At 42.0% G+C, this 15,053-nt stretch overlaps 1 protein-coding gene across 1 annotated transcript in view; it reads left to right on the top strand.

Moving 5' to 3' along the window:
• Nucleotides 1-15,053, top strand: part of MAP3K5 (mitogen-activated protein kinase kinase kinase 5) — a 2,923,819-nt gene that overhangs the window by 753,627 nt on the left and 2,155,139 nt on the right. The window contains exon 2 of the mRNA XM_044087116.1: nt 2,790-2,929. Coding sequence (XP_043943051.1) covers nt 2,790-2,929 — 140 coding nt within the window. The remainder of the gene's footprint in view (nt 1-2,789; nt 2,930-15,053) is intronic.

The raw sequence follows: 15,053 nt of genomic DNA, 5'->3' as shown, positions 1-15,053 counted from the left end.
TGAAGAGGCCATAAGAAGACCGAGACATGCATGTCCACAGCTAGTGGAGTTTGGCGTTATTGACCTGAATTTGGCCATAACAGACTTAAAAAAGAAAAAGTTGAGGGCATTCAGAACTTCCATATTGATGAAACACCTGATGTCCTTAAGGGGTCATTTGTATGTATCCCATGTTACCTCTAATAGAATAGGTTTTGAGGAATCCCACAGTGGATGATCCTAGCTTAGCTGGGTTTTTCTTTGTTTTTACTGATTATTTTTTTTCTCTGTGACCTTGTTACTTATTGTTTTACTTTTTGTACCTAAGAAGAATAATTCAAAAAGAAGGGGTCACAGTACAACAGCCTTGTGGTTCGCCATGTAACCCCTGCTGGGATAAATTGTGAACTTTCTACTTTGACTTTGGCTTAACCACTGAATTACACATGAAGTGAGATTTAATGTTTTTTCGTTTCCCAGTTATTCACTTATATGACGTAATGTTCAATGCTTTAGAAAGATCCAAAGGGTAAAATTTACATTGTTGGCCTGTCATCTTGTCCAGCTGTTACCTCTTCAAAGAATTCCAGAAAATTTGAAGGACAAGATTTCACCTTAACTGTTTCATAACTAACAGAATTAGGCCTGCCCCCATGCTATTTTGAATGAGCTGTCCTATGACACTCCATGATTTTGCCTAGGACACTGGTCAGCCTGATGGTTCTAAAATTGTTTGAGACTGATGTAACCCTCTCCCCGCTGCTGATATAGGTGGCCCTCTTCCCCAGTAGGTACAGATAGGTTCATAGGTGTGTACTAAGCTAATGGCCCTGGAGCCTTTACAAGCCTAGCCCATAGGATTACCCTGGCATTGTGCTACCTGACCTTAGTTCCTAGTGCCTCTGTCGAGTAGAGCCATTGGAGTGATCCCCGGGCTGAATTTTCTATTTCTTATCCACTCATCAGGATTTCTCTTGAAGAGGGTCAGTGAGGTCCTAAAATTGAGTTTTAGAATTCTTTTGTTTTTCAATAGACTCGTGCGGTGCATGCTTAGAGAGGTTGTGCCACATTAAAACAGTGTGGCATTTCAAGAATGCAAGGGAAAAAATAAGCAAATTTGCTGGTGAATAGGAGTTCGTTGTGACATTAGTCTGGAAGTTTAGGTTACTAGTTTGGTTGAAAAATGACAAATTTGATAAGCCAAGCAGTCCCTTCATGCTGACAGATTATTTTGTTTTTGTGTTTTAGAAATTCTGTGTTTAGATGTTTAATTACAAGCTCTTTCACTGTTTTCACTGAATCAACAAAGTTTGTTTTTAATGCTTGCTCTGTAGTGTAGTGAGATGGGATAAAGCCCTGACTGACATTCGGATAACTGCAGTTCAAGAAGTGGCTTTGCTACTGGGACAGCTGGGGGACAGGTGATGGGAGTGAGTAGCTGATACTGGTTTGCTCAGGTTAGAGACATGGAGTGCAAGAGGATGCTTGCATGCCACAAAAGAAGCCAGAAATGAGGACCCTGGCTTGGTGAATCCCAGGCAGGTGATGGTAGTTATCATTTACATGTGGGTGCAAGCTCAGATACATGCTTGTACAGATACAGACATGCACAAAAACAAACTGCATAGAATACCCTGTAATGATAGAAAGACTCGCATTAGTCTTGAGAGATGGGCTTAGGGCCTTCAGCGACATACACTTTTTCACTGCTAGGATGCCAACAATGGCACTGATCACTTGTATTACTGTCTGGATTATGGTCCTTCTGGTCAGCTGTCATCTCCTCTCTTGGGGTATCCCAGTACAGGGGGAATGAATATGCTCAAGACTGATAGATGGGGCTTGATGGATGGCAGGCACAGAATCCAAAAGCACATAGAAATAAAACGCATTGCTTTTTTATTTTTGTGTTTTGATGTTCATCTCTAAAGAATTCCACATTATTTTGTATGCTTGAAATCCTTGTTTGGATATTGGCAGGTACATACCAGTTGCTTACTGTTTTGCAGAAACTTCCACCCTGTTAGTTATGTTTATGAATGTGCACGATGTGCTTTGTACAGTTAATTTAGGGGACTGAAGTTATGTATAGTCTTGCTTTTAAAGCTAAAAATCGAGTCATTCATCCAGTCTTTTTCCCTGTTCCTTTTCTTAGGCAACCACACAAATCCCTTTTACACATTCTTAAATTTATTTCCAATGCAGTTCAGAGGTGAATTCCATGCTATAGTTTAGGTAAATGATTTGGTTTGCATGGCACACTGTCCACTGATTTTAATTAATCATCCAGATAAGGTTGCAAACATTGAATTTGTAATTGAGAATTCACAAAAGTGAATTAGTGCAGTTGTGCTGTACTGCAGCTATATTGCAGCCTAGATATTCTGAATATTTATAGTCATTGCTGCAGAAAGTCTGCACAATTTAAATTCTAGTTTTAATTAGAGTGCTATTTTATGTATCATTACTGTGAGAAGACTAGAACAAGTCACGTAGATGTGTCGCTGTAATGTTAATATGCAATGTCTCTATACTTGAGAAGAGTGACATTTAAAATTTTCTGAGGAAATGTAGCAATTGCAGCAAACTCTTCTAAGGTTGAAAAGAAATTAAACCACTTCCTGAATACACTTAGAATTAGATTACAGATATATGCTGTGTGATTGAAAAGGGATTTCCCCCATCAGGTTATTTTGCTTTACATTTGCAAGTACATATTTTTAAATTTAACAAATTAATGATTTTAGCAAATATTTTTAAGTATTTCGTCCACTTCATGAAGTAATAACAGCTTTGTTTCAATTCAACAGATATTGCCGTGGTAGAGATGACTGATGCATTTCGACAGCCATCTTTGTTTTACCATCTTGGAGTGAGAGAGAGCTTCAGTATGGCTAACAATGTTATTTTGTATTGTGACACAAATTCAGAGACCCTACAGTCTTTGAAGGTAAGTATTGTCATCTGGAAGTAATTATTTTGTTTCATTTGTCACAAGAGACCAAAACTTCTTAACTATTCCAGTGAAGGGAAAGGGATTATTCAGATATTTAGTACAAGTCTTGAGTTTTTCAGGAGTTTCCTGTACTGAAAACTATTTACTGCTGTCATTTTGCTTTGGCTTTTGCCTATTACTCAGTTGTGTACACTGTGCTCTGTCCATTTCTTCCTCTTCTGCCTCCTATGTAGGCTCTGAACAAGGACATCTGCAAGTGGCATGGATAATAAGCCTTCCAGGTAAACAGATTCCTCATTGGTCCTGAACAAGGACACCTGCATTTGAGAACTATGCTAAACCATCTGGTTGGTTGCCCCTTAATCCCTCTTGCAACTCACAGCCTCAGTCACTCCCTCACTCATGTGACTTTCTGCCTGCTTGAGTTGGTGAAGAGGCATACATTTGTATTTGTACAAATAAAAGTAAAATCACATTTACTTATGTATCTCATGCCTGACTCTCCCGCCTGTACTTGTCTTTCTTCAACACTGTTCTCCTCGGTCTTCGTCACTACTCCCCCCCCCCCCCCCCACACACACACCTCTTGCATCCACTCTAACTTGCATTTTATTTCTGTAACCTACTTTATCGGGCTACATAATGAACTTTGTATAACTGTAGTTTATAATACTTGCACCCCCCATGCTAAACTGTTTTTGCTAAACCCAGACACTCGGGCTAATTACTCACTGCCTTATCTCAAGTTCTATCCCCACCAAACCATAACCCCCAAACTACGCATTACAAATTTTCTGTATTGTTAATGACCTATGCAGAATACAGGTAACTCCCTTTTCAACCACTTCAAAGTGTACACAAATTCAAACAATGTGTCCATCAACCTCTGTGAAAATTACTTTGCTATGCATTTCGCTATACCACAGTGCCATCAAAAACTGAAAAAATTCCTTGTCATAAGTAATTTAAATGCTAGAAGCATAAACAGTGGAGTTCAGAGCGGCACAGACAAGGGGTACTGAGGATAATATAAACTTGGTTACAGCCCAATGCTAATCTCCCACCTTCTCCAAGTAACTGTAAAATCTGCCTACAAAGCAAATCAATCTTCATTAATCTTCAGGTGTTGGCATGCTTTGATTCTGTGGCTGTAACTTTTGCAGAATGTTTTGCACATCTCCTTTCTCATTATTCTTTGTTTCTCTTTCCTCCATTTCCCAATTTCTTCCCACCACAAAATGTGCGTAGTTGGACTCTACTGGCCTCAGGCTACATATTTGGATTTATCATAGCAAGTTCTTTCCTTTTTCTTCCAAGATGTTGAGTATTATGCTGTTTAACGGTGACTTCCCCTTATGATAGGGTGTTCCTGCCCTTCAGTCTCTTATTGAGACTTCTCTTCCCTCTTCCTGGTCCTGCAGTAGATTGCCAGTATTTATCTTCATCTTCTTTGTCAGTTTAGGCCTTGGTCCTCTCTTCCAATTATTACACATACTTCTAATATGTGTGACTTTGGCAGACAGATTCTCTGCCATCAGTTATGACAACTATATTTATTGCTTCATTCTAGAGCATGAGTCAGAGTCTTGTGCTATTTCTGCAAGTTTTAATGAGGCAAATATAAGGTGGTGTAGGAAGCAGCTTTGTGCCTTATTGTGGATGCATTATGTTAAACAGAGGTCTCAGTCAGGCCTTCACCCCTCAATCCTTGGTTCTCTTACCTTTCCAGACAGGCAAAGGGGTGTCCCGTTATTCTTTTTCTCATAGTTCTCCAGTGAAGACAAGCCTTTCTTGGTTTACCCAGTCTAAGAAACCATTTTTCATTGTTTGACAAGTTAAACATGCTAAGCTGATTAAAATTAAAGTCACGCCTCCTCCTATACAACCCGTTGTGAATTCTCCTGTGCTGGAATAGTCTCCTCCTACTGTCCCAGACTCTTCAGCTGCTGTTGAGAACTCTACTTCAGGTCCGGTATCTTCTGTAGTTTCAGTTAATACCCGAGCGTGAGGAAGCTTATGTTCTTCTGTGAAGTCAGGTGGCCTGTTGCTCTTCAGGTTATTAATTATTCCATGCTGGCCAGAGCTACTGTGGAACTTCAGTAAAAGTGGATAGCGTTAGTCCCTCATCTCTTTTAGGCCCATCAGTGAAATGAAGATGGATCTGCTGTTGAGTGCTTAGTTTTCTCCAGGACAGTTTGTTCTAAATATATAGACGTTTTTTGCTCTTAAAATGAAATGTGAGCATATGAATTGGTGTTGTGGTATTTCATTAGTTGTGATTTCCTACTGGCTGTGCCTCAGGTATTGGGTGGGCTGGCACTGGTGCCCTCAGCATCTACCCCTTTCCCTCCAGCTCTGGGCAGTTCTGTGTCATCATTGGGAAGTGGCATGGCTGGTCTAATCTTGGCCTGTCTTGTGCAAACTTACCTGTCTGCCATGGAGGTGACCTGACTGGCCTCCATCTTTGGTTTCTTCTGGCCCTAAGTTGGTTCTTCTAATGTTCCCTCAGCACCGGTTGGCCTTGTGTTGGTTCAGTATTAGGAGGCTCTGTGCAAGCTAATCAGATCTAGTGTTTAGAACGTCTAACATTGGCTGCTTTTGCACTGACTGCAATGTTTGGGGGGCATCCACACAAGCATTGCCTGTTCCAGTGCAGGACTGTGAAACAGTTTTGTCAAGACACCCTGCAGAGGTGGGTTAGTGACCTTTGACTGTTGCATAGCTGTCTCCCTGACAACTGTCTTCGTTTTCTGATATAGACTGCTATCCAGAAAGGCCATGGAAGAGAACCAGTATCTTCCGATGGAAGATGAATGGTTTGTATCTCCATCCCTACCTTCAGAAGGCATGAAATTCATCAGGATTTTGCAGATGATGGAAGAAAAGGGAAAGTGACCCTCTTGGAACTTCACACGAACAAGTTTGCAAGAAGTTTGCAGAGCACATCAGTCATCCTCTGGGTGGCTCCTTCATTTGTTGACATTATTGAAGATGCAGGAAATATAGAATAGAATAACTTGGCCACTGTGGCTGTATATCTTAGGAAAATGTATACAATCTTCAAACCTTGCCTGCTTGTACTATTTGGTGGAGACTCCTAACCCAAATGTGACTATTTCTTTGGCCATCCTGAGGAACAATCCTACTCCTCACTCAGTCTGTCCATTACTCCCCAACAAGGATTCAAGCCCTTGTGTCTCATGGCTCTAATTTACATAATTCAGATACTAGGTTTTTAGGAGAACATCTGTGATGAGGTGTTGCATACTTCTGAGGGCCTTCCTGCTGGAGTGGTTAAGGAGAAAGTCTTCATTCTGACTGCAACATCTTTTGCAGCCCCGTAACCATATGATCCAAAATTGTCCAGGCCATTCTCTTTAATCTCTGACTAGCTCAAATCGGCTCAGCAGTGAAAACTTTTCCAGGGTGTAGCTCAGGGCATCCCCTTATAATACTGTACACTAGCTAAACTCTCCAGACCTAAGACACTGGAAAACAGCCATAGTATTTTCAAACTTTTCACAGGATTTCTCATATGAAATTTTGAAGACTTTCATTTAGATTTTTCTTTAAGGTTGGTCCTGCCTTTTTCTGCATTTTGGGATGAGTTTTGCATATTTTTGTCTGTTTTGATCAGGTTATTTTTTCAATTTGTCATCTCCTTAGGCTGAAGTTTCTGCATCATTTATTTTCCCTCTCCTTTCTCTGCATTTTTACCAGTGGATGGAATTTTTAGTGTTAATATATTTGGCTAAGGCTACTCAATTTACATGTCCTTCCATATCACTGTTGCAGTATTCCTCACTGAGGGGATCTTCTGCCAAGTATAGCCCAACATCTGGCCAGTGTACCAAAGCCTTTAGATTTTATAGGCACGATATGTCATGTGTGCTCCCCATGGAGGGTATGAAGGTGACCTACAGGTGTAAATTCCCAGAACTACTTTGCTGCCATTCCAAATGCCATTATCGAACGTCGGTCTGAATGCCCATCTGTTGTGCTGGTTACCAAGCCATCTTCAGAATAGTGCCCCATTGAAGTTTCTTCTGTATTTTTTCCTCAGTGTTATTGTTACTTGTTTTCATATCATCCCAGGAGGGGAAAATGTCAGTGTGGGTGGGAAATTTCACATAAAGACCATTATGACCAGTGTCTCTTTTGCCTAGGTGCTTCTCATGACCATACACAGTGCTCTGTCTATCAAACATTTGCCCCCTAAAACCCTCCATAGTTGTTGATCTTTCCTCTTCATACACCTTGAGAATCAATGTCTTCATTTGTTGGCTCAGGGTGCTATGGCAGAATCCTGCTGTCCTGAGGGACACCCAACTTCCAAGAAAAAGGCCAAAAAGTGTAGGCCTGATCCGCTTGCTGTCCAGCATCCACCAGACATCTCTGTCTAGAAGCTAGTGAAAGCCGTGAAGAATGCCTGGTGCTTGCATCAGATTCCTGTGCTGCAACTCCATTGGAAACTGGCATGGATCTGACCTTTCACACATCCTCTGAGGCTTTTCAGACATCTGCTCCAGATGTTGAGGGGAAACCATGACTGATTATTTCCAAAGGGACGAGGAGTTTTCTCAGATTTTAGTCCTGTAAGAGATTCCTGCTGTGCTCACTGAATTCGCCCAACAGGCTGAGCCACTGATGGTTGTTAGGGTAGATGTCTTGCTTAAGAAAAAGCAAATGACCAAGCGTATTACCCCTATTGCTATATATCCCCAATATGAATGGCAGATTTTATTTGAGGCTTGTTCAATGCTTTGATGGCCTTAAAGCCTCCTCAAAGGGGTGTCCATCCCTGGACTATCATACCAGCTAAGAGGACAAGGGATCCGGATTCCTCTCAAATTCCTTCTCTAGCCTATGGCTCAGAGGAAGAGGATTCCTGTACCCCAGATTCCATCTTGGAATAATTACTACTGCTCATATGATGGAGTACTTTAACTGGGATTTCCCCTGGGTCTCTGCCATACTAAAGAGATGATATGAGTTTCTACTAATGGAGTCTCCTAAGCCATCTGCAATTCCTCCTCTGTTAGCACTTTTGGACACCTGTGCTGCCTTTGTTGCTCGTGACTCTCAGCCTCTGGCCCCTAGGAGACCTGATAGATTCTATAAGGTGCCGGAGGGCTGCAAATCTTTAAATATCTTTATGCTGACCCTTCTGTGGTTTCAGTTTCAGCTGGTAAGCCTTTTATACTTCTGCCTTATTCTAACCTCCTTCCTTCTGACAGGTCTAGTAGAGCTATAGAGATGTTGGGTAAAAAAGTATATACTGCTGCCACATTGACATTCTGAGCTATTAATTACTAAATCCACATGGCTAGGTATGTCTTAGTTATCCTTTTTCAGGTAGCTAAGGTTCTGTCTAATCTTTCTGTTTCAGAAGGGAAAGCTTCAGCTCTTTCCTTGCTTAGGGCCACCTCCCAGGTCACTCACCACTCCATAAAATGCAGTTATGATGCTGCTGGTGCCTCTTCCAGGGCTGCTGCCTTTGGGTCTGTGATGAGGCATTGTCTTGACTTTGTCTTCAGGCCTTGCCTGATGATAATGAAGCCAAACGTTTGGATTCTCCTTTGGACAACAAAAATCTTTTTGGGTCAGCTGCTGCTGTCTTGTTCAGGTCCCTCCTGGATAAATTTAAGGCCATGCAGTAAGTCGAACATATTTTTGTCTCACCTATACCCAAATTCCAGGGGAATTACCCTTCTAAATCTACCTTTGTTCACAAACAAAACTCATCAGTCTCCCAAAGGTAAGAAAAGGTCCATGCATACTCCTCCTGCTAAGTCCACTCAGACTCTTAGTTCTCAGAAGACTTGTATCAGGAGAAGCCTGTTTCTTTTAACATTTTGCCTTCTCTTTGTCTTGGCCAGGTCCCCTTGTGTCTCTACCTTTTTCTGTCCCTCCTAAATTAGCAACAAATCACCTCAGACTCTTGGGTGCTGTCGGTCATTTGTCAAGGGTATTTTATGATAGGGAAATTTCTTACTCCCTTTTCAGACATTCCGCTACCTCCACCAGACCATATCTCTCTTTCTCTTCCCAGAGGTTTTGCAGTTCCTTTTGGATCAGAGCACCATTAAACCTGATCCACCTACCCAAGTGGGAAGAGGTGTTTACTCCAGGATGTTTTTGGTTACATGGAAGGAGGGGACTTGGAGACCAGTTCTGAACCTCTCTCTCCTTAAAACTTTTCTCAAAGTCCCTTCTTTCAGGATGCTCTCTCTCTTCAGACTTTTCCTCTTATTCTTCTCCAGGCCTCCTTGGTCTTTTTAGACCTTAAGGATGCCTATCTTCATATCCCTACTCTTCCTCTGTTTAGGAAATTTTTGCATTTCTCTCTTTCTTCCTTTCATTTTCAGTTCTCTGCTTTACCCTTTGGCCCTGTGTCATGGCCAGGGGAATTTCTCAGGATCCAGGGGTTTAAGGCTTTTACTAACCCAATGCTTCCTCTTGCCAGATTTCATATGAGGATGCTTCAGTGATACCTCAAATCAGTGTGACTTTAATTTTGCCACATGTTAAGAGATCCCTGTTCCTTTGCTTCCTTGTCTCAAATTTGAGCTCCAGTGGTGAAAAAAGTAAATTTCCCTAAATCTGGGACTAGCTTTTCATGCTCCAGTTCCTACCAAAGAACTGTTCATGGACACTTCAGACCAGGGGTGGGGTAATTCTTGTGACCCCCTGAAAGTTCAGAGGCTCTGACCTCTTCATCAGAGGTTAAACTGTATCAATGTAAAGGAGATGGGGGCTCTGTTTTTGTCTCTACAGGCGTTTCATTCCGTTTTCACCCTGGCTTCCTGAAAAACTTCACAGACAATAGCACTGTGATGTGGTTAATCAACATGCAAGGGTCCGATGTCTTATTTCCTTTGCAGACTCTCTTCAAGCATGAGATCTAGCTATCCGTTTTCAGGTTACTGTTCAGGCAGTTTACAGTCCTGCAGAGCACAATCTAGTGTCAGACTCTCTGAATAGGTCCAGAACACAGGCTCACAATTAACAGGGATATGTTCCTTGACAGGTAGATTTTTTTGCCTCCCCTCAAAACAGACAACTACTTCTGTTCTGTTAGAGATTGCAAAGTCCTGTTACTTGGAAAGTGGACAACCCTGTCTTTTTCTTGGAAGGGAATGTTTCTGTATGACTCTCTTCCCCTTCCTCTTTTGCCAAGAGTTCTACAGAAGATCAAGCAGGACTCATAAAATCCTGTTGATAACTCCCTTTTGGCTCAGACAGCACTGGTTCCGACTCCTTTGTCATCTGGCCAGGAGCAGTCACTACAAGTTACTTGACCAGGTGCATCTTCTCCCACAAGACAATGGATCTCTTATTCATCCTGTCCTGTCCCCTCTTCAAATGACACTGTGGGTGATGGGGCTTTCATCCCTTTTAGGTACGTATTTTCTGTGGATGTGCTTTGGCTTCTGCAGCAGGCCAGGAAACCCACTACCAAAAAATCCTATATGCCTAAATAAAGGTATTCTTTTTGCTGCCTCTCTCGCCATCATGACCCCTTATCAACAGGGGCTCCTGTGGTTCAATTTTATTTGTGTGATCTGCTCCATGCTGGCTTGGAATATTCAGTTAAAGCTCACCTGTCAGCTATCTCTGCTTGTCTGCCCTTGAACTCTCCGTTGGCCTCTTGGTTTGGGGTCAAGCAATTTCTTAAGTGTCTTTCATATCACACTTCCAAGAAAGCCTGTTCCTCCCTAATGGGGCCTCTGTTTTGTTCTTGAAAAGTTGACTCTGGTTCATTTTGAACCTGCTAGTTCAGTTTCCTTACAACTTTGCTCTTGGAAGACTGTTCTGCTCTTGGCTTTTACTTTTGCCAAGAGAGTGAGCTTCAGGTTGTTATGGCCATTCCCCCCTTTTTAGTTTTTCACAGGGACAGGTTTTCTCTTTGTGCTAATCCTTCTTTTATGTTCAGGGTGGTTAAGGAGTTGTCCCTTAATCAGTCTTTTCAACTTTTTTTCCTTCTCCGCACTCTGGCAGCGAGAAGGTTCTCCACACCTTGGACATACATAGCTCAGATATTATTTGGATAAAACAAATGTTATTCACAAATCTGAGTAACTTTTTATTTCTTTTCATCCCAGGACTTTAGGTTTACTTGTTTCCAAGCAAACCATCTGCTCCTGGATCTCTAAGGCCATTTTCTTTTATTGTTCTTTTTAGGGAAAATGTCTCTTCATTTGTAAAGGCACATTCTGCAAAGGCAATTGCTTCTTCAGGTGGCTTTTTCAAGGGTTCGGACACCAATTCCATCCTTGAAGCTGCTACTTGGTCCTCTGTTCATACCTTTGCGAAGCATTAAAAATTGGATGTTGTCTCCAAGGCCAGGGCAGGTTTTGCTACTACTGTTCTCCATGAGTTTGTTGAGAGCTCTTTTGTGCCTTCCTTCATGCTCCTAGTCATCTTAGCTCTTGTACTCCCTTCAATGAAGATTACTAAACAGTGATATAGCATGACATAGTACAGTTGTGTAAAATCTTATTGTAATAGTAGATGTCCTTCTCTTCACTGTTGCAGTATTCAGTCCCTTCCTCCTCCTCCTCCTCCTCTGTTTTGACTCTTGCCTCGGTCTTTGGTTAGCCTCCTGCCTGAGTGACTTTAGTTTCCTTTCCCTTCTGAACTTTTTTCTTCTGGATGCACATGTTCCATGTTGCCCTTGTCCCCCCCCCCCTTGCAATTCATTAATGAGTATTTGCATCTGTACTTCACCTTTTTACCATACATCCTACGCAGGGAGCATATGTATGATTTATGGCACCTATAAAATCTAAAGCTTTTGGTATACTGGCCAGACACTGGGATATCCCTTGCAGGAGATCCCTTCAGAAGGACATCTGCTGATATGGTAAGATTTTATACAACTCTACTTTCTTTGTCTTATGATTGTAGTTTGATCATTTTTGCATTTTGGAGAACATTAGATTCAACAAATGTACAATTTGTAGCCAGAAAATCCCTTCCCAAAACAATCATACTTTGTGATTTGTTTGGGAGCTCAGAATTTCATAGTAGAGTGTAGTATTTATACTAGTTTTAATAAGCGGACAATGAGAGATCACTGTAACAAGCTAATTTTGAAAGGATTTTTTTGGATAAGGACTGAACTGGAAAAGGAAACCCTTCTCCTTTAACTCCCTCTGAATTTCAGTGACCTGAAGAATAATTGTTGCAGAAGTAAGCTGGTCTCTATTCACTTATGTTCTAGGACTCAGGAGTATTAGGAGGGAACAGACGGCTCCTTTGGCTGATTTATCTTCTGTGATAATTTTTGACACTGAACCAGCTGCTGCTGTTAAAGATGTATCCTTCAGTTGTCTCAAGCATTTAGACACAGAAGTTTGTCTCCACCATCTGATATTGTACTAGTTAGGTTAGCATCCTCCAGACTTCCTTTCTTAAGATATCTTCATTCACTGTCCTTCCATCTAAGTGTTAACAGTGGATATGAGGCCTTGCTGCAGACTTGACCCCAGTCTCAGCACCAGTTATGCAGAAAATTGGTAGCTTCCAGCCTCAGTTGCTGCTGGTGTCAACAGATGCTGTGATCCTGGCTGTTTCCAGTGCAAACAACACACAAACTATTGTATGTTTGGTATTGCTCCTTCTGGTCAGTACCTGCTTCAAGTACTTCCATGTCCTTTGGCAATTGATGGCATTGCCAATTAAGCCTTTGGTGCCAACAGCCTTTTACAGCAGGACAGGTGTCTGGGAGCCTCATGTCATCAGGGCCTATGCCCCCATTCAGTTCTCAGCTTTTGGAGCCAATGCTCTTGACTTGATGCTGGCAGGTTTTCAGAAAGTTGACACTGAGGTTGCACCCCTCAGTACAAGAATGTCCCTGCACTGTGTAGTACTGCCCAAGTTTTCTCCCTTATAATGTCTCACTGACTGCAGCCTCGAGACTATCTAGGCCCAGAGGAGTGGAAAGCCTGTGGATGCCTGTCAATTCTGCACTCAGCTTTCATCATGATTCCCTATCCTGAAGTGATTCTCCCTTGAGTAACCTGTTGAAATGTAAATCCAAGAGGAGACATCTTAACTCATCTTTAGAAATTCCTCTGTTGGATACTAATAGTGAGGATGAGGGAGATATTCCTCTCTATATCTAGGTCCCAGGCTTAAGAAAATTCTTGAGCTTATGCAAAATAAGTGAGGTTGACCATCCCATCCTCCTTCCATTACTGGAGAAGAGTCTTCTAGAGGCTTTATGCTCTCCTGTTATAGTTTCTTGGATGGTATCCCCCAGAAGACCAGATGTATTCCTTGGCTGTCTGAGAGGCTTTAAGAACCCGGATATGGTGACCCCTAATTCCAATAAGACCAGACTGTATCCTTCAGCCATATCTGGTCTGGGACTTTGCAGCAGCCTTCAAGAGGGAACCAGGTCTTCAAAATCCCGTGATCCACCATTTCCCTAAACAAGGAAATGAAAGCTCTGGATCATTATGAAAAGTACGTGTATGTATTTTCCACTTAGAGGGTTCAATTATGTGTGTTATGATTAGGTTCCAGCAGGATCTTACAGATGGATTTGAGAAGTCACTGAAATGGTTGCCTAAGGATGAGGAGAGCCTCTAGTATTGCCACTTTCTGTGGTGCTAATGACAGTCTTGGCCTGTAATCTCTTCACGTATCTTGTGAACAGTAATACAGATTAATCTGTTAGGTCAGCAGCCACCGGCATTATTATTCACCACAACATTTCACTGAGATTGACGGAGCTGACAGAATTTCAAGGTGTCCTTCCTGAATGCTTCAGTTAATGACTTTAAGTTTTTTGGGCTGCAGAACAGAGAGAATCTCCAGGATAACAAGAAGGCTGGGAAAACCCTTGCTGCTGTTGGGGGGGGGGGGGTGTCTTCAGTCATCGGAAAGAATCTTTGCCAGCAACCCAAAAAGCGCTAAGCAGATGTAGTATAAGTGCACCACAGCAAGAGGGGGAGCAGCAGTCTGGGAGAGACTAATGCTCTTGTGGTGGTTTTCAGATTGGATACCCACACGGAAGCAGAAACATTCTGTAGGGTGGTGAGTTTTAAGCTTTCCTTTCTGATAAGTAATTCCATCAGAATCCCTGAAGGCTTCCCCAACTGTCCCACTCTGGAGGCACTTGGGGGTCACCTGCCTTTATATTTGCCTGTATGACCGGCTGTTACACAGGGCAAGTGGTGCAGGCATTAATTTCCAGAGGCTGTAAAATTTCCCCCTACAACCTTGCCAAAACAGCCCTCCTTTCTATTACCTGAAGTTCCACCCTGCCATAGAAAACAGGATGAAAAATAAGTCATCAGCTTTGTCTAGTGGAGCCTTTCAGCAGGTCTCACCACATTAGAAAAGGTCTGGATATTATTTGAGATTCTTTTTGATTCCAAAGTAAACAAAAAACCTCAGACCCATACTGGCTTTAAATGGTTTTATTTCTAAATCTCACTCTGGTTGGCCTCAATTCAAGCAATATTTTCCTTTTCCTAACAATGGGAGACTGGACATGCTGTCTAGGCCTACAAGATGTTTGCTTGGTTTTCAGAATAACCAACATTATTACCATCTTCTTCCTAGTCTGTTTGGTCTCGCCACATGCTGTAAGGGTATTCATAAAATGTATAGTTGTAACAGCTCAACAGAGGCTGCAGAGAACAAAAAGTATTTCCTCTCTCTAATTTTCTCCACATATTGTGTAGGTTTTTAATACAATGAGAGTAATATGCCTCATTCCTGGGTCAGAACATGATTAGAGTTCATGAAATTCACTTTGTTTCAGTCTTTGATGTTTGCCAAGTTGGATGCACCATTGCTGTAGCATCTGATGAAAGCACACACCTCTCTCCTGCTCTTTCTAGTACCTAGGCTTTGCTGTAAACATTGCAGTCACACTTGAAGCTCTCTCAGAATCGGACTTTCATAGGGTGCATCCTAGACAATCAGTGGCACAATCCGTTTGCCTCAAGACAAAATTTGGCCCCATCTAGAATACAGTGAATGCTTTTCTTCAACAAACCTCCAATACTAGCCTGCTTTATATATCAGAGCACTAGGACAGATGAAAGCAATCCTTTTTAAATTCATTGTACCGTGTTCCACATGAGATTAATACAGTGGG

This window comes from Protopterus annectens, chromosome 1.part1 (assembly GCF_019279795.1).
Source record: "Protopterus annectens isolate FY-2018-M chromosome 1.part1, PAN1.0, whole genome shotgun sequence".
Taxonomy (NCBI): Eukaryota; Metazoa; Chordata; order Ceratodontiformes; family Protopteridae; genus Protopterus; species Protopterus annectens.
Note: the sequence above shows the minus strand (reverse complement) of the source record. Positions and strands in the feature narration are given on the sequence as shown.